The sequence below is a fragment of the Paramisgurnus dabryanus genome, chromosome 11 (genome assembly GCF_030506205.2).
Source record: "Paramisgurnus dabryanus chromosome 11, PD_genome_1.1, whole genome shotgun sequence".
Taxonomy (NCBI): Eukaryota; Metazoa; Chordata; class Actinopteri; order Cypriniformes; family Cobitidae; genus Paramisgurnus; species Paramisgurnus dabryanus.
In genome coordinates, this window is record NC_133347.1 from 36229478 (window position 1) to 36252206 (window position 22729).

Consider the following 22729-nt stretch of genomic DNA (forward strand, 5'->3'; position numbering starts at 1 on the left):
TATTATGCCATCTAAAGGGGATTTGTGGTGTTTTGTTGGTCTTCTGGGAATTTTGATGGGTAAAATCTCAGGGATTGATGGAAAAGTGTCTGGTCATATGAATGGATCTGAGAGACGAGAAAAACAAGAGTTCTTGAGAGGGTGAGCGCTTCAAACTAATACTGATTTTATTAACAGGGTTTTGTGGTGTGTGTGTGTGTGTGTGTGTGTGTGTAACTGTGTGCGTGCACGAGTGTGTTAAAAATATGTGTTTTAGATGTTTGACTAAGTTTTCACTATGAAGCTTTACACAAACTTTTATAAATGTTTGTTGTGTTTTTATTTAGTAATAAAAGTGTTGTTCTTTTACATGAGTTTATACAGTTCAGACATTTACTGCTGCTGCTGTTGTTGTTGTTGATCTTTCAGTCCTAATGTTTGTGGATCTCGATTAAACACTTACTGTTGTCCAGGCTGGAAGAAGCTGCCGGTGGGGAATCTCTGTGTCGTGCGTAAGTCAACGGCCACTCATAGCTCATGACTGATTTATTTTCACATATGTGCATCAACACAAGTTGTGTAATATGTTATAGTGTTGTTTCATACATGACATTAATGATTTAGCTGGTTTGATACGTTTTGATACGTTTGATCTAATGATCTCTGGTGACCTCAACTCTGTGACCGCCTCTATTACAATGAAAGAAGTTGATGTAATGAAATCACTACACTTACCTGTATGAACTACATGATGGGAACTTGACTAGCGTTACACATGAAATGACATCATTCCAAAATTGTACAAACAACCTGAAGTGAATTTGACTGCATTAAGATGTTTATCATTCATATTGTCACAGCTATTTGCCAGAACAGCTGTGGTGATGGTTTCTGTTCCCGACCCAACATGTGTACCTGTCCCAACGGTCAGATCGCCTCAACCTGTGCCACCAAATCACGTATGGTGTTTTCTTTGTATCTTCCACACATAGATCTTGAGATTCAGTCTCATTGTGTGACTTTTATATTCTCTCTTCTGAATCAAAGTCCAGAGTTGCTCCATCAGGTGTCTGAACGGAGGATTGTGTAAAGATGACCGCTGTCAGTGTTTAAAGGGATACACGGGAACCTTCTGTGGACAACGTGAGTATACAGCGTGTGTCTGTGTGCGTTTATGAGGAACTAATGTCATTCAGAAGGGGTGATGACATGAGAAATCAAATTTAACTTGAGCTTTTGACATATTACAGCTATCAGTATCATTAATAGATTCTTTTTTAAAGGCCAATTCACACTGGTCCAACAACAACCAACTCCAACAGACCCCAACATTCTAAAGTCTCATTTACTTTGACCCAACAAACTCCAACAGACGCATCTGTTTGATCAGAGTGAATTGGCCTTAACGGTTTTAAAACTTTATAATTTTTATTACGTCATCCATTTAAATGATTCAGGACATCATATTTATTTTCATATTATCTGCCCAGATAGTCAGCAAGATAGCAACGCATTACTTGCGTCACAGTTCACATACTGTCCGTCTTAGGCCTTGTCCACACGGACATGGGTATTTTTTTAACCGTATTTTTCCTCCTGCACGCTATCACGCGCTGTCAAGAGCATGCCACACCAGCAGGCGGGAAAAGCGTAAAGGTTAAAGGCGTAAAGCTAAAAGGTTAAAAGCGTAAAGCTACGCTGGCCAATCAGTAGCCTAAATCAGAAGCAAAAACCCCGGTTTTACTGTCTACACGACAACACTGCAACCGGCGTTTCTGAAAATCCTCACCCTGGAAGGGTTTCTTAAAAATGTTCGGTTTCAGTGACCTTGTACTGCGTTTCCGTGTGGACGAACGGCTGAACCGCATAAAAAATGTCATGGTTAAAATAATACCCGTGTCCATGTTGACAAGGCCTTAGTAAACGCCTTAGTAAAAAAGTAATAGTATTTACAATTACAATTTGTATGTTAGAAAAATTTTTGTATATTAAAATGATTATTAGTAAAGTATCTGAATGGTCTACTGCAGGGGTCTTCAACTACAATTCCTCGAGGGTCAGATTTTAAAAATGTGTATATATATATATATATATATATATATATATATATATATATATATATATATATATATATATATATATATATATATATTAGTCATATATTGTTTTTATATGTTATAACTTATGTTATTTTTGTTACTTTTTTATAGTTCATATTAAAAAAAACATGCATTTTCAAAAAAGAGGCACACATCTTGTATCCAGTATTTTGCTCATATTTTTTAACACATTTCTTAACAATTGCATAATATTTTAAAAACAATTTCAGTTTAACAAAGCCACATGTTAATTGTTCAGCTACGAACATTGCACAAAAAAGTGCAAGTGTAAATAATCAACACATGTATTTTTGTATTTTTAAACTTCTTTTGTTTATAATTGCTTAACTTTCATAAATTGTTACATTTTTAGTATTCACAACTTATAGACAGTCTACTCCTAAAGACTAAAATTGCACTTCATGTTTTCTTTTATAATATTTTAAAGATATATAGGCTAAACCGCCTTTCCATTGTACACTACATTCAAACATGACTGTTGGAGTTCGCCCCCTAGTGGCAGTCATAATAACATTTCTGTTTAATTGTAAATCCGTGTCAACATTGGAGAGAAGCTCATTCCAGTGCAAGAGCCTTTTAGCTACGAATATATTTAGTAAGGAATATTTGATGACGGGCTGTTGAATTAAAGAAAAATAATGCACATACAAGGTGGTAATGCGGCACGACGCAAACATTATTTTTCAAAGAAGCAGAGTCAGTTTTTTCTCTTATACCACAAACATTGCTCTGGTGCCTATTTTTAAGACATTTGACAGGTTAGGTGTGTGGTTTACAGATAACTAATTAACAGCAATGGAACATTTCTCAGCCAATAAGAATAAAGCATTCAACAGATCTGTGGTATAATACTTCATAATTTACTTATCAGTAACCAATTGTTTTTAAAGGATTCAAGTGTTACTGATAAAGTTAAACAAGAAATGATTAATAATTTTCACCTTGCACACCATGTTTTGATTAGAACACTGAAATACATCACTTCTGGTCAGCCTGTCACATGTGGTGTAGTCGCACAAGTTGTTTTTTTAATGCTTTCAAAGCTCAAATTGGATCTGAAATTACGCACACTCAGATGGTTGGCACCCCACGCTAGAGCTGTAATCAGGCCTTAAAGGTGCTCTAAGCGAATTGAAGCGTTTTAGACCATAAAAATTTTTTTGTTACATACCGGAAACATCTCCTCACTATCTGCTTGCTGCCTGTCCGCTGATCAAACTGTAAAAAAACGCGATCTCTGTAGACAGCCCAGGCTTCACAAACGGCAATATCAACAAATGGCCAAACCTAGCAGCACAAAACGAAACAAAGTATTCCAGCCAATAAACGACAAGAAGGATTTGGGGGTGGGGGTTGGGCGCGTTCATGAAAGCACGGAAGGGAGGGGGAGGGGGAGGAGTTAGCTACGCTCTGTCTGTTTGAAAACAGTTCAAACATCAACAGGAAGTGACGTCGCACATTATTCGCTTAGAGCGCCTTTAAAAGTTAGGCCCGAAATGACCGAAGCCCGACAGATCTCGGCCCGAACCCGAAAGTACATTTTGATTGGCAGCTTTTTTAAAGCCTGAACCCGTTTGCAGCCCGACATTATTTAAATGTATGTACGTACACAGCTTTCATCAAGAATGAGTAATTTACACAGGTTTTAACATTATTTATTTATGACTAACTAGGCTACACGCCACTTGGAAGATAAAACAAAGAAATAAAAGATGTCATCTGTAACATCGTAACATCTCACTCTAAATAGGCCTATGCAATACACTATAAATAGGCCAACATGCCAATAAAAATAATTATTTCTTAACGAATTAAATTAAGATAAAACATTCTGAATTAAGATGGGTATTTGGCAATAACGAAATTAAGATAAAGAAAAGATAAAGGCTCCGCGGGATTTGCTTTGGCACTTCTCTCCATTAATATCCTCTGTCTAAATTATGTATTTAAGACTCAATTAATATTTAGTTATACATTGAAAAACCTTTACTCACCAAGATTAGGCTACATGTTTTTGTTGAGGAAAATTATTAAATCCACTGTAAATGGCCTCAGCGCGGTCCTGCGCTTACTGATAGTGCATCCAGCAGCATTGAACTTGACCGCTCATTTACTACGTGTGGCGGGGGGAACTATGCCACCGCCTTGTGAGGGGGAAATTAAACCACTTAACTAAGGAAGACTGAGTGAGCAACGATATCTGAGTACCCCCACCCAATACTTTTTAGTCTTTGTACAATTTACCATAAATTGTATGTAGCGCCTGTTGTGTTGCAATATAAAATGCTCTAGAATTCAGTAAGGCGGCTTCAGGGTCTTAATTTTACACGGCAGCTTCCTGAAGTGTATATGTGCAGTACTATTGGTAAGTATAGTAGGCTACAAAGAAACTCCACCCTTCCTGGATCCAACAGAACAGGTAAGACGCCCTCACTCCTTAGTATAAGGGATATATAAGAAATTAGAATGAATAAAACAATAATAAAACTTAACTAACAAATCTTTTATTTAACCTAAATGAATTGTATTGTTTGTTTGTTTAGTGTTCTCTTTTGTTTCTTTCACAGGAGCAAAGAATCAGTATTAAACTTCACTCATTCAAGGAATAACAAAATAAAATGACAAATAAAAATAAATAAACTTAAATCAACAGATTTGTTTCAATGTCTGTGTAAGACCAATCGAAATATAAATCTGTGTAAACCTTTTCTCAGAATGAATTCTGATCTCACTGAATACTATATACACAGTAAGCTTAATTCAAACCTTCAAAATAACACAACATTACACAGGGAATTCACTTAAAACCTTGAATTATAAATCACAGATTTCACATGAACAGTAATTCAAAGTAACCCTTTTTTTTAAATGAAGTCACTGATTATAAAGTCCAATCCACCTTTAGAAATGTGTAAATCAGTTAACAGTTCCAGGAAAAAAATAGAATTTTAAACCCCTTCCATTTCCATGTCCATGGGTTCAAAGATGAATAATGCACTTGTGCACAGAAAAAGTCTCTGATTTCCTTGGCAAAAATGTGCACTAATCACAGTTTCACGAATGATAGTTAAACCATCCAACAGTTCACTCACTGAAAACAATGATTTGCTTACCAGTGTTCAGTAGAAAAATTGAAATATTGTACATCACCACTCAATTTGTGGACAAGACTCTGAATGACGTCCAGGGATGGCAGGGTAAAGCTTCTTCACTCAATGCTCTTCTGCGACTGTACCTGTGATCATCACAACAACAGCACGATCCACGAGGCTGCAGTACCACGTGCAGGCGACGCATGAGAAGACGAACGATACACAGCCCTGTCTGACGACTCAGAAGGCTTTCCTCAAATAACACTGTGACATCCACTATGTTTTCTGCTTGTTTGAACAAATAATACAAATACTGTGTAACATACACGAAATAAAACACGGGTAAATTCAAATTACACGGCTCGTAGCGTGTTAACTCTTTACAAACTCTCTCTCTCTTCCTCGTGGTCTGACACGACGAAAAACTTGTTGCATCACGTTAAATAACTGAATAATCAACGCGATTCAAAACTCAAAAACAACATCATACGGTTCTGACGTGTATCACTAGTTTAAAACGTTGTTTACTTTCACTTTTAACGTTATAAACACTAATCACACCAACCGTACACTTCTTCAGCGTGTAGTTGCTTCTTCCAGCTCACTCGCGTAACTCTCTAGAAACACGTAAAACGAACGCACTTTACAGGGGCACAAAATGGCGGCGCCCATGGCAAGTGTCAAAATAAAAGTCTCTCTTAAAACACTTACGTAGGTAAATTAATACAGGTAAATTAGTAAATTATATAGGTCCCCTACATTCCCCCCTACCAAACCCTGCCATGCCATCGGACTTCCATTCAGAGGCTTAGTCCCTAGAAAACAAAGACAGAGAATAGTAGGTGAATACTCTTATTGCAAAACATTAATACAACAGTGAAAACATTCAAAAGTCATTGCACTTGAACCTTTGGTATACATCTTCACAGCAAGAACTTTAAACACAGTTAGGTTTGCATAGAATTAGTTTAAGACATAATCAGTCCTATACCTGACTGGCAAAGTACCTCTATTATGACGCTGAGAACGTCTAGGCTCAGGTATGCTTTCATTCTCACTTTCAGCATCAGAACCACCTGAATGTACTGAAGGACTTCCTAAATCATCATCTGGCATTACATTGTTATGGTCTTGAATACCAGTTTCTACATCATCCCCATCCTCTATTCTACCCACTGCGTCTGTGTGTATAGCAGTAGCAGGTGTAACAACAGGGACTACAAAAACACCAAGATCTTCTGAATCAGTATGATCCTGACCTGTTTGTTCTCTAGATTTAGGTCTAGATTTACAAGGTGTTGGAAGTGTCTGAAATGTGCAATGTCTCAGTTGATCCCTATGTACAACTTTACATGGGCCACCTTTCTCTGGGCGAATAGTGTACACTGGAGTGTCAGAGTGATTTTGTTTCACAACAATATAAGGCTGAGACTCCCAATGGTCTTGTATTTTATTCCTACCCCTATGTGAATGGTTTCGTGACAGAACACGATCACCAGGTCTTACGAGTGCTCCATATGATCTGCGATCATAGACTCTTTTTCTTCTTTTTGATGCCTCTTGTGCGGTCCTGTTAGCAACTTCAACAGCCACTTTCAACTTGTCATGGTGCTGTTTCACCCAGTCATCCAGATTATCCACATCACTGTCCTCTACGTCTCTCCCATCGAGGATATCCATTGGCAGGCGAGCGTCTCTGCCAAACATCAAGTAAAATGGCGAATAGCCGGTAGAAGTATGGACTCGACTATTATAGGCCATGACCAACTCAGGTAAGTATTGCTTCCAGTTCTTTTTCTTTTCTGGTGGTAACGTCCTCAACATATCATGCATGGTTCTGTTAAATCTTTCGCACTGGGAATTACCCTGTGGATGATATGGAGTGGTACGACTCTTTCCAATTCCATAGATTTTACACAGTTCTTTGATGACATTAGCTTCAAAACATCGGCCTTGATCAGCATGTAATCGTGCCGGACATCCATAGTGAACGAACCAATACTGCACAAGAGCTTTTGCTGTAGTTAGAGCAGTCTGATTTTTGGTTGGCACTGCCACCGTAAAACGAGTAAACATGTCGGTTAGGACAAGAACATTCTCATATCCTCCTACAGATTCCTCCAATACAGTGTAATCCATAGCAAGAACTTCAAGAGGTGCAGACACATTAGTACATGTCATTGGGGTCCTAATTTTAGGGAAGACATCCTTCGCAAGAGTACATCTTTTGCATTCATGGATCCAGTTTTGAACATCCTTAGCCATTGTGGGCCAGTAATAGATCCGTCTCATACGTTCCAGTGTACTTCTTTCTCCAAAGTGTCCGCAGTGATCATGTTGACTTTCGTACACTTTGTAACGCAAGGATTCAGGAACCACCAATTGACAAATTTCTTCACTGTCTCTTGGGTCGAGGATAGTTCGGAACAACACTCCTTTTTTGAGTTTGAGTCGTATGAACTGTTTTGCAAGTTTCTTTACTGTCGGATCCAGATCTTGCTGCTCCACTGGACTCAGATTCTTGTTAATCAGTACAGCGCGATAGATCGGTGCTACAGTAGGGTCATTCTTTTGTTGTTCTTCGATTTCACTCCAGCTACATCCTGAGATTTTATTCATCATAGACACTTGGATTGATGTTTGTAGTTTCGTCTGCTTTTCGTTAACGGGCCACAAACAAGCACGCACTTCTTCAGAATTCATCTGAATGAAGTCTTTAGCAGTGTCTTCTTCTTCTGGCTCCTCAGTTAAGGGGATCCTTGATAACACATCTGCGTTTGTATTTTGTCGTCCTGGTTTGTAGTAGACTTCAAAATCAAACTCTGCGAGTTGAGCTATCCATCGTTGTTCAACCGCTCCTAAATTTGCTGACTCCAAGTAGCGCAAGGGGTTATGATCTGTGATCACGGAGAACTTGGAATAGATCAAATACTCTTTAAATTTCTCGGTCACGGACCATTTCAATGCAAGCAGCTCAAGCTTAAAAGCACTGTAATGTCGATCATTCTTTTCGGAACCTCTGAGACCACGACTTGCATAAGCAATTACACGTTCAACTCCTCCCTGACGTTGACTCAATACGGCCCCAAGACCTTGCAGGCTTCCATCGGTTGTGAGTAGAAAAGGCTGGCTGAAATCTGGATATGCGAGGACTGGTGGACTCATTAAGCACTGCTTAAGTCGATCAAATGCAGTCTGGCATTCACTTGTCCAAGTAAAGGGCTCCATCACTTTTCCTTTCCCACTTTTTCCAACCAGGGCGTGAAGCGGCTGGGCTAGCTGAGCAAAGCCAGGAACAAATCTTCTGTAATAACTCATGAATCCGAGGACTTGTCTCAACTCCTTCACGTTCTTTGGTGCAGGCCATGTTTCTAATGCTTGAGTCTTCTCTCCATCAACTTGTATTCCCTCAGATGAAATTAAATGTCCCAGGAATTTCACCTCAGGCTTGAAAAGGAAACACTTGCTGGGTTTTAATTTCAATCCATGCTGTCTTAACCGGTTGAACACGATTTCCAGCCTTTCACAATGGCTGTCGAAATCCTTTGAGAAAACAATTATGTCATCCAGGTATATGAGCAGAACGTCAAACGTTAGATCACCGAGCACCACTCCCATCAACCGTTGGAACGTCGCAGGAGCATTAGAAAGTCCAAAGGGCATCCTGGACCATTCAAATAGGCCAAAGGGTGTGGTAACAGCGGTCTTTGCTCGGTCTTCCTCGTTCATCGCCACTTGGAAATAGCCAGAAGTAAGATCAAGTGTGGAGAAAAGTTGCGCATTCCCCAAAGCATCCAGTGATTCCTCTACTCGGGGAAGAGGGTAAGCGTCTTTACAGGTCACTTTATTCAGCTTTCTGTAGTCACAGCAAAAGCGAATACTACCATCCTTCTTGATCACTATTACAGCTGGAGATGCCCATGGACTACAACTTTCTCTGAGTATACCTTGAGACACTAAATCACGAACATGCCTTTTCACCTCTTGAAACACCTGTGGTGGAATTCTGCGGTGCCTTTGCTTGATAGGAGGAGCATCTCCTGTAGGTATAGAGTGTGTAACAGTCGTCGTATAGCCGAAATCACCATCATTCGCCGAAAACACATCATTATGCTTTGTCAGTAGTTCCCGAAGTTTGTCGATCTGAGCTTTTGTCAGGTTCTCAAGATTTGTCTGCACTGGAACAGGTAATTGCTCTGTGGTGTTTTCTTCTGCCTTTACCTGATGTTGCTGCACAGTCTTAACATGCAAAGTTCCTTCATTCTCTTCAAATTCAACCAGCATCTTTGGAACAACTTCCTGTGGTTTGGACAATGCTGCTATTCTACATCGTGGTGGTATCTTTACAGGTTTTTCACTGGAATTCAGCACTCTGACAGGGACTTTACCATCAATTGCTTTGGTAAGTACATTGGCAATCAGAACACTCTTTGGCAAACTAACTTTGGACGAGGCTTCCACCAACACTTCACAGCTCACTTTTGGTGGGATCCTGCAACGACCTTCTAAGACACGTTCACTGAAGGGAGGAATAGTGACGGGTTGCTTTCCAGCTACTTTAACAAAGCCAATCATATCTCCATGGCTCAAGGTATCAGCCTGCATCTTGATGTCAGCCAGCACTCGCTGAATTTTTGCCTCCTTGCCTCCATGAGTATACCTGTCCATCTTTCCAATGCCTTCGGTAGCCATGAACATATCCTTGAGATCACTCAGCACATTCATTCCAACAATGCCAGGTAATCCTTTCAGTTCTGTTCCACTGGGATTGTTATCTTTGATCACGAATACACACTTTCCATGCAACGTCTTTCCCATACAGACTATGTCAGCTTCCAAACATCCTACGATGGGAATATCCAAACCATTAGCTGCTGTTAGTCGGACCCAGTTTGCAGACGACAGCATGACTTCTTTAAAGTTGTCCTTAAAATGTGACTCTGTAATGGTGGTGACTTCAGATCCAGTGTCTAAGAGGCAGACAGTCCTAATGCCAGCGATTCTCACCTCAATAGTAAGACAGTCTCCAAATGCACTATCACAAAGAGCTTTTGAAACATTTCCTCCATCACAGTCAGCGGTGTGACTTCTGATGACAGATGGACCGGGACTTTCCAGCACTAAGGTAGCTTGATCAGGTGACTTTTCCATCTCCACTTTAGAATTCGGAGGTTGTGCTCCACTAGTGTTTTCTGTGCTCTGAGGACATCGACGACTAGTGTGTCCAGGCTTACCACACGTATAGCAGATGTATCTTCCTTCACTATCTTTTAAAGGTGCACTTTTTGTCTTGCTCTCCTTTCCTGTAAGTTTCACTTTCTCTTTGCTATTTACCATCTGAAAAAGTTCTTCTTGTCGGGCAGCAATTTGTTGAATAGCTTCATGAAGTTTCTCCAAAGTAAGAGGGGATGAAGAGCTCTCTGTTACCATGGTAGCATTAACAGCACCCCGTGAGCGAGCAATGCCTTTTGGATGGCTTGGAGTTTGAACCTCTTCTTCTTCTGACCAAGTAATAGCTTCTTGCATTAGCTGGATAAATGTCAAGTCTTTTTCATCTCTCAGTCTTTTCTTCATTTCACGTCGTAGTGAATCATCTTTAAAGCCTAGCACAAGTTGTTCTTTCAATACGCATCAGGATCAGGAACTCTGGATGCATCCCGGCTCTGAATGATACTCAGCTTCTCTTGCAAATCGTAAGCATAAGAGCGGATGGTTTCTCCAGGCATTTGTTTGCGGTCGTAAAACTCTTTTAGTCTGGTGCCAATGGGAAATTTATCACCGTAAGTCTGCTCCAAAACATTAAAGATCTCGTCCACTGAGCGTTCTTTTCCATTGAGCATGAACTTGACCGTTGTTTTTGCCTCACCTTTCAAATACTGTTTGACAAACTCAATTCTGTCCTCTTCAGGAATTTTCATCACCTTCAGAGCAGACTTTATTGAATTTATCCACTCTTCCACACTCAGTTCACCAGGCTTAGAAGGACACCCACTGAACTCTGGGATTTTGCGGTCTCTGGGGATGTAAACAGTAGGCGTTGCTTTCTGTGCGGAGGCTTGTTGATCAATGACAACTCGAGCCAGGGAAAGAGCCTCTCTCTGATCAGCACGGGCTTGTTCCAGCATCCCTGCCTGCTCATCAAACCTGCGTTGCATCTCCTCAAACTGCTTTCTTAAATCCTCCAGTTCAGCCATGGCTACACTCAAAGACCTGGGATCTGTTACTGTATACAATTACACGCAACGAATCCTGTTCGTGACGCCACTATGTGGCGGGGGGAACTATGCCACCGCCTTGTGAGGGGGAAATGAAACCACTTAACTAAGGAAGACTGAGTGAGCAACGATATCTGAGTACCCCCACCCAATACTTTTTAGTCTTTGTACAATTTACCATAAATTGTATGTAGCGCCTGTTGTGTTGCAATATAAAATGCTCTAGAATTCAGTAAGGCGGCTTCAGGGTCTTAATTTTACACGGCAGCTTCCTGAAGTGTATATGTGCAGTACTATTGGTAAGTATAGTAGGCTACAAAGAAACTCCACCCTTCCTGGATCCAACAGAACAGGTAAGACGCCCTCACTCCTTAGTATAAGGGATATATAAGAAATTAGAATGAATAAAACAATAATAAAACTTAACTAACAAATCTTTTATTTAACCTAAATGAATTGTATTGTTTGTTTGTTTAGTGTTCTCTTTTGTTTCTTTCACAGGAGCAAAGAATCAGTATTAAACTTCACTCATTCAAGGAATAACAAAATAAAATGACAAATAAAAATAAATAAATAAACTTAAATCAACAGATTCGTTTCAATGTATGTATAAGACCGATCAGATTGAAATATAAATCTGTGTAAACCTTTTCTCAGAATGAATTCTGATCTCACTGAATACTATATACACAGTAAGCTTAATTCAAACCTTCAAAATAACACAACATTACACAGGGAATTCACTTAAAACCTTGAATTATAAATCACAGATTTCACATGAACAGTAATTCAAAGTAACCCTTTTTTTTAAATGAAGTCACTGATTATAAAGTCCAATCCACCTTTAGAAATGTGTAAATCAGTTAACAGTTCCAGGAAAAAAATAGAATTTTAAACCCCTTCCATTTCCATGTCCATGGGTTCAAAGATGAATAATGCACTTGTGCACAGAAAAAGTCTCTGATTTCCTTGGCAAAAATGTGCACTAATCACAGTTTCACGAATGATAGTTAAACCATCCAACAGTTCACTCACTGAAAACAATGATTTGCTTACCAGTGTTCAGTAGAAAAATTGAAATATGTACATCACCACTCAATTTGTGGACAAGACTCTGAATGACGTCCAGGAATGGCAGGGTAAAGTTTCTTCACTCAATGCTCTTCTGCGACTGTACCTGTGATCATCACAACAACAGCACGATCCACGAGGCTGCAGTACCACGTGCAGGCGACGCATGAGAAGACGAACGATACACAGCCCTGTCTGACGACTCAGAAGGCTTTCCTCAAATAACACTGTGACATCCACTATGTTTTCTGCTTGTTTGAACAAATAATACAAATACTGTGTAACATACACGAAATAAAACACGGGTAAATTCAAATTCAAAACTCTCTCTCTTCCTCGTGGTCTGACACGACGAAAAACTTGTTGCATCACGTTAAATAACTGAATAATCAACGCGATTCAAAACTCAAAAACAACATCATACGGTTCTGACGTGTATCACTAGTTTAAAACGTTGTTTACTTTCACTTTTAACGTTATAAACACTAATCACACCAACCGTACACTTCTTCAGCGTGTAGTTGCTTCTTCCAGCTCACTCGCGTAACTCTCTAGAAACACGTAAAACGAACGCACTTTACAGGGGCACAAAATGGCGGCGCCCATGGCAAGTGTCAAAATAAAAGTCTCTCTCAAAACACTTACGTAGGTAAATTAATACAGGTAAATTAGTAAATTATATAGGTCCCCTACATACGCAAAGCCGGAGCGCAAGCCCGAGCCCGGGTCCATGTAAAATGTTAGAAATGAAGCCCGAACGCGTCGGGTTCCGACGGGTCCCGTCGGGTTAGGGCAAAGATCTTCAGCTCTACCCCACGCAGCCCCTTTCCAATTTTCCTTCTGGTTTATCTGCCGTCATTTGTCATGTATAGTGGAAAGATGGCTTTAAAGTAGCTGATTTAAAATCAGACAAACATGATTGGAGGGCCACTTTGGTAGCGTGCTGCCGGTTGACTAGCTTTGATCTACTGCATCCAGTGAAAATGTGAGGTGTAGATCCATGAGCAGTCCATCAGCTGATATTACCCATAATTCACTGTGAAAGGGTAGAAGTTTAGTGATTCTACACTCAATTAATAAATGAAACAATACACACTGTAAAAAGTGAAAAGTTGGATCAACTTCAAAAATACCTTTCACTTAAAATTTCACTTTAGTTTCACTTTAGGTGATACCAATTTAAGTTGATTCAACTTTTCACGTTTGCAATGTAGGAAATGATAAATTAAAAAAGCTGAAAGAGTAAAGTTATTTTGATGTGCATTATTATGTTAATAATAATTAGTTGTTGGCTTGTCGCGTGTGCAGCGCAGACATTCACGTAACCCTACTGTGCGAATCATAAGGTTTTAATAAAGGCAGATGAAGGTGAGTGGTCGCGCAATTGACGTCTCTACTTTTGAAATGCACTCTGGCACGATTAGTGATCACACTGCGCAGATCACACTGAGTGGCAAAAGTCTGAGCGACAGCATTAGCATAGCATGAAAAACGCGTCTCAAATTGGAAAAGTAGTTGTGTGCGAGTGTGCTAACAGATTCAACAAGACTGCAAAAAACACTCAAAGGGGAAGCAAATCAGTAGCATTAGCTATTTTGGGACAAAAAATTGTCAGTGAGCCTTTATTAAAAAACATCCATTATGATGAGCCTTGTGTTCTACAAAAGTGGGATGGTTTAATAGTGTTAGGCAAGACAAACATATATGTCAGAAAAAGCAATGTCTGGCCATATGCCAATGTCCACATACTTCTGGTTGTTTGGCAAGTTGTTAGGGTCACTGTTAAGGCCACTTAATTCAATTTAAGATGATAATAGTCAGTATTACTGGCGTTTTGGCAGCAGCAGCTATGAAAACCAGCCATTTTGTTGAATGTTTTGCCACTCAACAGGGCGAGCTCTGGCGTAGTCATGTGAAAAAGTCTCTATTCTTAAGAAGCAGCTTTGAAGTCGTCCTCTGATTGGTTGAATTATACAGGATTTCCGGGATACGTGTGTGTCACGTTCTTAAACGGGTCGACTGTAACTTGGGGTGTACTCATACTATCCAAATCAAACCGCGCCCGGGCGCGTTTGACCCCCCCAATGCCTGGTTCGTTGGACTAGTGTGATCGCTCTGTACCGCACCCGGGCGTGGATTGGTAAATCGCCACTCTGGCCGGGTTGCAGAGGTGGGCTGGAGCGCGGTTCACTTGGCCTCAGGTGCGGAAAGCGCAGTGTGAACGCTAATCGCACCAGAGCGTGTTTCAAAAAGAGAGACGTCAATTGCGAGACCACTCACCTTCATCTGCCTTCGTTTAAACCATATGATGCGCGCAGCAGGGTTAAGTCCGGGGTATAACGTTTTTCCACGTCCGCACAGCTTTCCAAGTATACTCCCCGGGGCTACACGCGGATGCCACATTCAACACTATACGCAATACAAATGATTTCTTATTCAAATTATTACTCTATCAGCCCGTCAGGGCAGCACTGATTTGGCGACATTTACAGTACATTAAAACATTAGGATAGCTGCACTATTGCAAACACAGTTTAGAACAAACAACAAGACAACAAAGAACAGAAATCAAACATTATGGTAACGAACATGCTCCACAGCTTTCTGTTCTTGGAAGAAGTAAAAATTAAATAAGAAAAACGATAGTGTGTGTGCAAATGCTGTTTATTTCCTTTGTATAATTGTTTGTAGTGGAGTGTCCTGTTTAAAAATTTTCACACGCATGCACTGTTGTAGACTGACTGTACGCACACTGTCCGCACAGCCTCAAATTTTGGGCTGCACGCGGACGGCCACGGACCCTCCTGATGACGAAAATGACTTTATGCGGACGGTGCGCATATGCGGATGTCCCTAGTATACCTTCGGATTTACGTGAATGTCTACGCTGCACACGCTACACATGGTTTGGTTTGGATAATATGAGTGTGCCCTATCCAAAATGACTTGCAGTGCATTCAAGTGCATGTGTTTTTATCACTATATGTCTTCTTTCAGAATTAAACCCATGAACTATGTGCTCCAACTCTTACTAGTGGAGCAACAGGAACACTGAGAGAAATGATCTCTGCAGATTTAGTGTCTTGTTCGATCAGAGAAATGTTCCTTGTTTAAATGGGATAGTTCATGTTGTTCATGTTGTCAGGGTTAGAATTTTCCCTTTAGTAAAAAAATAATGTCACATAAAAAAACAACAGAAATCTATAGTAAATATTGTTCATACCTGAACAGATTTATAACCTAAGTATGTAAGAGATGTTTTAAAGGTGTCATTAACTTCCTCTAAAAAGTAGAAAGTTCAGATCTCTGAAGGTTATTGGATCTGATCTGTGGAATGTTCTCTGATCTCCAGGCTTACAGGTGGTATACATCAAAGAAAGACATGAGAGACTTGAAGTAATGTAGGCAAAACCTATGGGCTCACACGTTTGTCTGGTGCTCAGTTACTGTTTCAATTCTCTTTCATTTTAGGTCTCCACATTTTACAACAAGGTAGTACTTTAAATGACTATCTTTGTGGGGACATTAGGTCACAGTAATTACTAGGTACAGGTACTTTCACAGAGCAGCGCTGGATGTATTAGCTGTTATGTGACAAAACTTTTTCATTAGATTTTTTAGATCTCTTAATTCATCATCCTACTTTTGATAGGTCAAATTTAGATACATATAAAAGGTAGAGACTGATTTTCATATCCCTATATACAGTATATAAAAAGTATCATTATATGTTATTTCAGCGGTCTGTGAGAAGAAGTGTCAAAATGGTGGACGCTGTGTTGAGCCAAACCGCTGTGCATGTGTGTATGGATTTACTGGACCACAATGTGAGAGAGGTAGGAACAGCCAATCTAATTCATTCATCACTGACACTGTTACTGACACTAGCTGCGTTTCCATTTAAGATTTGCGCATAACTTTAGGGTTATTTTCTGAATGTCGACATAAAACAATTCCAAAATGACGGCATTTCCATGAACCCATGTTATGCGACTAAGATCGACCTCATTTTTTGTTCGGCCTCATACAGCACAGACCAACATGCTGATGACATTAAAATACTGTGAGAGTGACTTAAAAGCATACAGTCCAGTCGATTCCCATGCCACATAGAGTCGACCACACCTCTTCTGTCTTGTCCTCCAACCAAACATACCGCACCATAATAACAGAATAATCATGTAACTTTTACACACATCAGGTTGCCTGTAAATTAGAAAAAAAAAATTCTATTGCAGTTTTGCAATATATTCCTTTTTCATATTGCCTAAAAACCACCTCATCCAAGCAGAAAAAAACTTTAGCGATATATATCGACTTTATGCGAAATTTACGTTTCTACTGGGCAACATTTTCAATTTGAACAATTTGTAGGGTAATGGAAACAGCTTCTGTCTCTGAGACAGTCACTTACACTGTCACTGACACCAGTACTGACATTGTTAATGTTACTGACACTCAGGGCCTGAAATTAACACCCGACCACACGCAAAATGCAGTTGAATTTTGCGATTGGCAGGTAACCATTAGCCATTGCGAATCAGTGATGCGCAGGTCAATGTATAAACATCCCGCACCTGACCGATGTTTTCAACTAACCCGCCCGCAACTTGGACTGCAAAAAAAAAATTTGTACCCGACCCGCTCCCTGGCCCGCATTCTTTTAAAGTAGTGATTGTTTAACATAGTTAATTGGCATCTTAATTTCAAACGACCCGAGCGACCGCAGCCCAGATATCATTAAAAATTATAATAATAATAAAAAATAATAATAAAAATGCCTCTTACTGCACCTAAGACCAGTGTTGGGGGTAATGCATTACAAGTAACGTGCATTACGTAATAATATTACTTTTCTGAAGTAACGAGTAAAGTAATGCTTTACTTAAAAAATTTACACATTAATATTTGAGTTACTTTTTAAAAAAAGTAATGCAAGTTACTTTTGAGTTTTATTAATATTATTTAAAAATAAAATAACGCACTGAATTAAACTGAACATATTAACGTAGAATTATGCACTATGTGTCTGAGCGGGAACAGTTTGAGTCAGAAACGGAGATGGCAGGCCAGAGCTTGACATTTTTGTGATCATGAAGGCCTGCAAGGCCTGAAAGAGATCAAGCCTCAGCCAAGTAAGAAAAAGTAATGCAAAAGTAACTTAAAAGGAACGTAAGCATTACTTTCCATAAAAAGTAACTAAGTAACACAATTAGCTACTTTTTTGGGGAGTAACTTAATATTGTAATGCATTACTTTTAAAAGTAACTTTCCCCAACACTGCCCAAGACAATGCATCTGTGGATAAGTTTGAAGCAAGCACTGTTTGGATACATAACCCTGCACCACATCACAAATGATGAGTGAAATAAGAATTTGAAAATAACACTGCAGTCATGTATAACACTACTGTATGTTGGATATCCTTCAAAATCAACAGCTCCTTCTGTGTATCATTACAACATTTCCATGTCATTGCATTTTCTTATTACTTCCCAGTTTTATTTTTCGATCTGATTAAATGTTTGCATGATCTATCAAAATGAATTAGGAAAAGAATAAACCAACCTTACAATCCAAATGAAGCTGATTATTAGGATCTATGTAAATCCTGCTATTGAGGCAAAACCCAGCATTCGGATTAGAGGTCAACCAGTATGGGATACTTTTATGAATCACGTTTTGGGAAAGACCTGTATCTGAATTAGATATACAGTAGTATATACTGTTTTCATATTATATTATTATAGAGTTTTAAGTTTTGTGAATGCTGAAATTCAAACATAATGACTGTGTAATCCTGATGATTATAAACCAAAGCCTCGTTATTATTTGCAAAATGACTTTGAACATAACTTTAAAACTTGATAATGCTATAACTATGAGAAAGAGAGCTATGGAAGAAAGAGGTTTTCAGCAGTGGGTGAAACACATCAAGAGTTCAGTCTGTTTCTTTTCAGACTTCTGCACATACCAGTATAAGCTTTATGTGAAACATTTCTATGTTTCTTTGATTGTTTGTTTTGAAGACGGGAATGTTATGGGTTACTAAAATTCCAGTTGAGGATGGAAAAGCTGCAGATAATAAATTCAAAAATACTTCATGCATTTTACAGCAGTCCATACTATAGATCTGCTTTCTATTAATAGCCAGATGTTTCTCTTTTTTTAGTTCCCAGATGAACGCCGCTTAAGAAAACTGCATTGCGAAAGATCTTTAAATAGCTCTATGTAGTGTTTCTTATTTTCTCATTACTGTGCTACCTTCATCACTTTTTTTGTAAGTAATGAAGAAGTTTTACTGGAAGGTTCAATAAAAGAGGAACCAAGCTTGTGCTGTGACACTGAACTAATCTAATGTATGTTCAATAGTTCCCAGTTCAGCTGTATAGTCTTCCAATTCTCCTTTCCCTTGTGAAAATTAAACATATTTTTATTGCAAAGAAAAAAGGTGGTTATTATTTAAGATTATGTTGTGTTTGTTTTATTTTTATTGCTTTATTAGATTACCGAACAGCCCCGTGCTTTATCCAAGTGCTTAACAGGAAGTGTGCGGGTCAGAGCAGTGCTTTTGTGTGCAGTAAGACTCTGTGCTGTGGCACTGTGGGCCGGGCGTGGGGTCATTCATGTGAGCTGTGCCCACTTCTCAGCTCGCCCTGCAGCAGAGGATTCACCCCAAACACACGCACAGGAGTTTGCCAAGGTCAGTATGGATTGTATTATATTTATTTGGTGATATTATATGGTACATATATGCTAAATGAAGGAATACTTTTCAATGAATACATGATTTATTTTTTCATATTTTATTTTATATTTAAATTTTCTTAAAGAATTGTTATTTTAGCTCTGAATATATACACATATACTGTGTATGTGTGTATCTTTTGTGTGTGAAATGTTAGATTCACTGTGAAGCACTTTGGTCAGCCATGTGGCTGTTAAGAGAGGTGCTATATAAATAAACTTGAACTTGAACTTATATTATATTTATTTGGTGATTAATTCTTTCAAGGAAACATGTTAGTGTACTGAATTTAGCTTTACAAGATAAGCAATTTCTCTGAAAGATGCAATAAATATTTTGTAGAAAAGTATGTGCTAGAAAAGAGCTGACACCCATGAGTGTTGTGTACAGTATATTAAAAATAGGAAGGGGCCAGGACAGCACCCTGTGGTACCCCTTTGGTTAGTTAATGTGATAATAGAACCATCACTCCTCTCCCAGAACAGTGGAATGCAGGCATTTTAATGATCACAGATAAGTTTTATTATCTCTTCCATGTATTTATATGGTGACAACATTTAAACTTACATTTAAACTAACAGTAATGTTGAGCTAATGTAAATAATTAATGCTTCAGGGTGTCATCCTCGTGCAGGTTAACAGGTTACTACACACATATCTGAATATTTAATGTTACTGAGAATGCAAATGAGACCCATACTTTTATAATAGTTTATATAGTTTGTAATGTAAAATGTATGGTTACATCATGCATATTTTACCAGTTTAATATGACATAAACCTTTAGCATTTTGTATTAGTGTGATGGTCTTACTTTTGCCAAATGCAGTCTAAATATGTTGTCTAATCTGGACACTCCAGATCTATCAGGATCATAATGCTTTGTTCAAAGTCGAATATATAGAATGGCTTTGGCACACATAAATAGTGGCTTTAAATAATCCAGAGAATCCTGCTGTAACTTTAAATATGAGGCTTCCCATACTGTAACAATTTAGCCAGAGAGGGATGGACTGGCCCTTTATTCCTCCGCCAACCCTTGCCCAGCTGTTTTCTCACTAAGACAGCTGCTTTTTGCAATTCTGTGGATTTGCTTATTGCATGGATTAAAGCTATCCATCGCTTTGGTGGACTTCCGGTAATTGCTGTGAGTGTACGACGGATTTCCGTCAATTGCAAAATTATTAAATTAACTTTTCATAAAGAAGACGTGTATTTACCTTGCTAAGTGGGATGTGATCAAAGCCTGGAGTGGAGTGAAAGCACGTTCTTCTCTCCACTGTAAGCATCCTGTAATCACTACGAACCGGATCCACTTCGGTTTTTCTGACTATAGCATGTTGAACTAAGGTAATAATATTTTGTTACATTTATATAAACTTTACTTCAGCTAGCATGGACATACTTATAATGCAGGAAAGCTTTAATGTATCAGAGATCATTAACCTCCTTAGACCTGGTGTGTCCACATACATGGACATCAAATGTTTTTTTTTTCAACATAATACTTAATTCTGTGTAACTGGAACCTGTTGTACACAAACATGGACAAATACACTGCTTCAGGTTCTAAGAATTAAAATATTTGCTTATTAAATTTATTGGTTCTCCCTCACCCCAAAATAGCTGGTAGAAATCTAAAAAAAGACAAACCAAAACTTGGGTCTTATGAGGTTAAAGGTTTAAAAGACAAATGGAGATTGACTTGGCTTAGCGAAATGGAAAAGATTGGCAAGCCTTTTGGTTCGTGGGCTAAAATAATAACAGCCAGGTACGTGTCTTTGCACAGTATGCCTAGGGGTCTCGTATTATTGGGGTAATTGATTTGTCCCGTACATGATCACTCACATCCCGTTTTTTTGACTGATATGCTGATCTAACCAGTGATTGATACAATGGGTTTGTTAAACTTCATGTGGCGCCACAAGAACCAAGAGGCAAATGACATAAAAATCCAGTGAGAGCGATTCGAGAAATCATACAGATGAGACCAGCGGGGCGGCGTCCTGCCCTCCTCTGACTCAGATTGGCCGTGATTCATGGCCCATGAATTTTAAACAAACCAATCAAACCAATGATGGCAGTGAGGATTACCAAATCAGGGGCAGAATAGGACGTGTCTTCACACAATGCTGGTGGGGTGATTTGAATGGGATGCTGCAAAATCTGGACCTATGTAAGATACGTAGGGCTGTGCAAAAATCTACTGCGATTATCATGCGCGTGTCATCAGTAAAGCCGGTTCCGTGATTAGAAGTAAATCGCCATCTGCTGCTTTCAGATGGAGCGGCATTTATTACACAGACCGGTAGTTCACCGAGAAGCTAGGCAAAATCGCATAGATAATCGGAATCGGTTTTCCTCGATTATGAACCCGATTTTGCCTAGCTTCTCTGTGATCTACGGGTCTGTGTAATAAATGCCGCTCCATCTGAAAGCAGCTGATGGCGATTTAATACTAATCACGGAACCGGCTTTACTGATGACACGCGCATGATATTTTGCACAGCAATAAAGATACGGGACAAATCCTCTAAATACCTGTACTGTAAATGCCTGTAAATACGAGACGATTTCGTATTTCACGGGAAGGGTGGCAAACCTACTTATCTGTGAGCTTCATTATTTAAAAAAAAAATCATGTGCCCTCACAATTTTTAAAGGACAAGTTCGGTATTTTAGACTTAAAGCCCTGTTTTCAGATTGTTTATAGTGAAATAGAATGGTTTTAACTGAAATTTCGACATTTGCGGGTGCCCTGAGATTTTTCGCGTGTTTGTGTTTCAGCTCAGACCTCTACAATGGGTTTAATGGTGCACTGGAACAATCCTTCCTAAAATGCATTAAACTTTCGTTTACAAAGACGTGAAACTCACCGAGTGGTCAGGGGTGTTCACTGGTATGCTCACACAAAAATCGCTCCAAAAGACGCATTCCAACAGGTTTTATCGTAGTTTTTACCAGCTCCATGGACTTGTATTAGATGTGCTGTGAGGTACGGTATTACTCCGCGCCGGAAACTTTGTTTCTATTCTTGCAATTGGCAAAGACGGATTAGCGCCACCACCTGGGCTGGAGTGTCTATTATTCAAGCTCTAAGCGGAAGAATGTACGGGTGTGAGGCGTTTGGAAAAATAGGTCCACAAGTTAACAACGAATGCTAAAACACCAAAAGCATCTTTTGCAGCGATTTTTGTGTGAGCATATCAGTGAACACCCCTGACCACTCGGTGAGTTTCACGTCTTTGTAAACGAAAGTTTAATGCATTTTAGGAAGGATTGTTCCAGTGCACCATTAAACCCATTGTAGAGGTGTGAGGTGAAACACAAACACGCGAAAATTCTCAGGGCACCCGCAAATGTCGAAATTTCAGTCAAAACCATTCTATTTCACCATAAACAATCTGAAAACAGGGCTTTAAGTCTAAAATACCGAACTTGTACTTTAATCAAAATCATAAATCTCCTCCACTTTTCAAAACAATCTCTCTTTACTTCCGGTCA

General features: G+C 39.2%; 1 protein-coding gene across 1 annotated transcript in view; it reads left to right on the top strand.

The window, feature by feature from the left end:
- The first annotated feature begins 4 nt into the window (after positions 1-4).
- Positions 5-22729, top strand: part of fbn2a (fibrillin 2a) — a 110409-nt gene continuing 87684 nt past the window's right edge. Inside the window, exons 1-6 of the mRNA XM_073816293.1 lie at positions 5-141; positions 409-491; positions 840-938; positions 1027-1122; positions 16218-16313; positions 18983-19180. Of these exons, the coding sequence (XP_073672394.1) occupies positions 5-141; positions 409-491; positions 840-938; positions 1027-1122; positions 16218-16313; positions 18983-19180 (709 nt within the window). The remainder of the gene's footprint in view (positions 142-408; positions 492-839; positions 939-1026; positions 1123-16217; positions 16314-18982; positions 19181-22729) is intronic.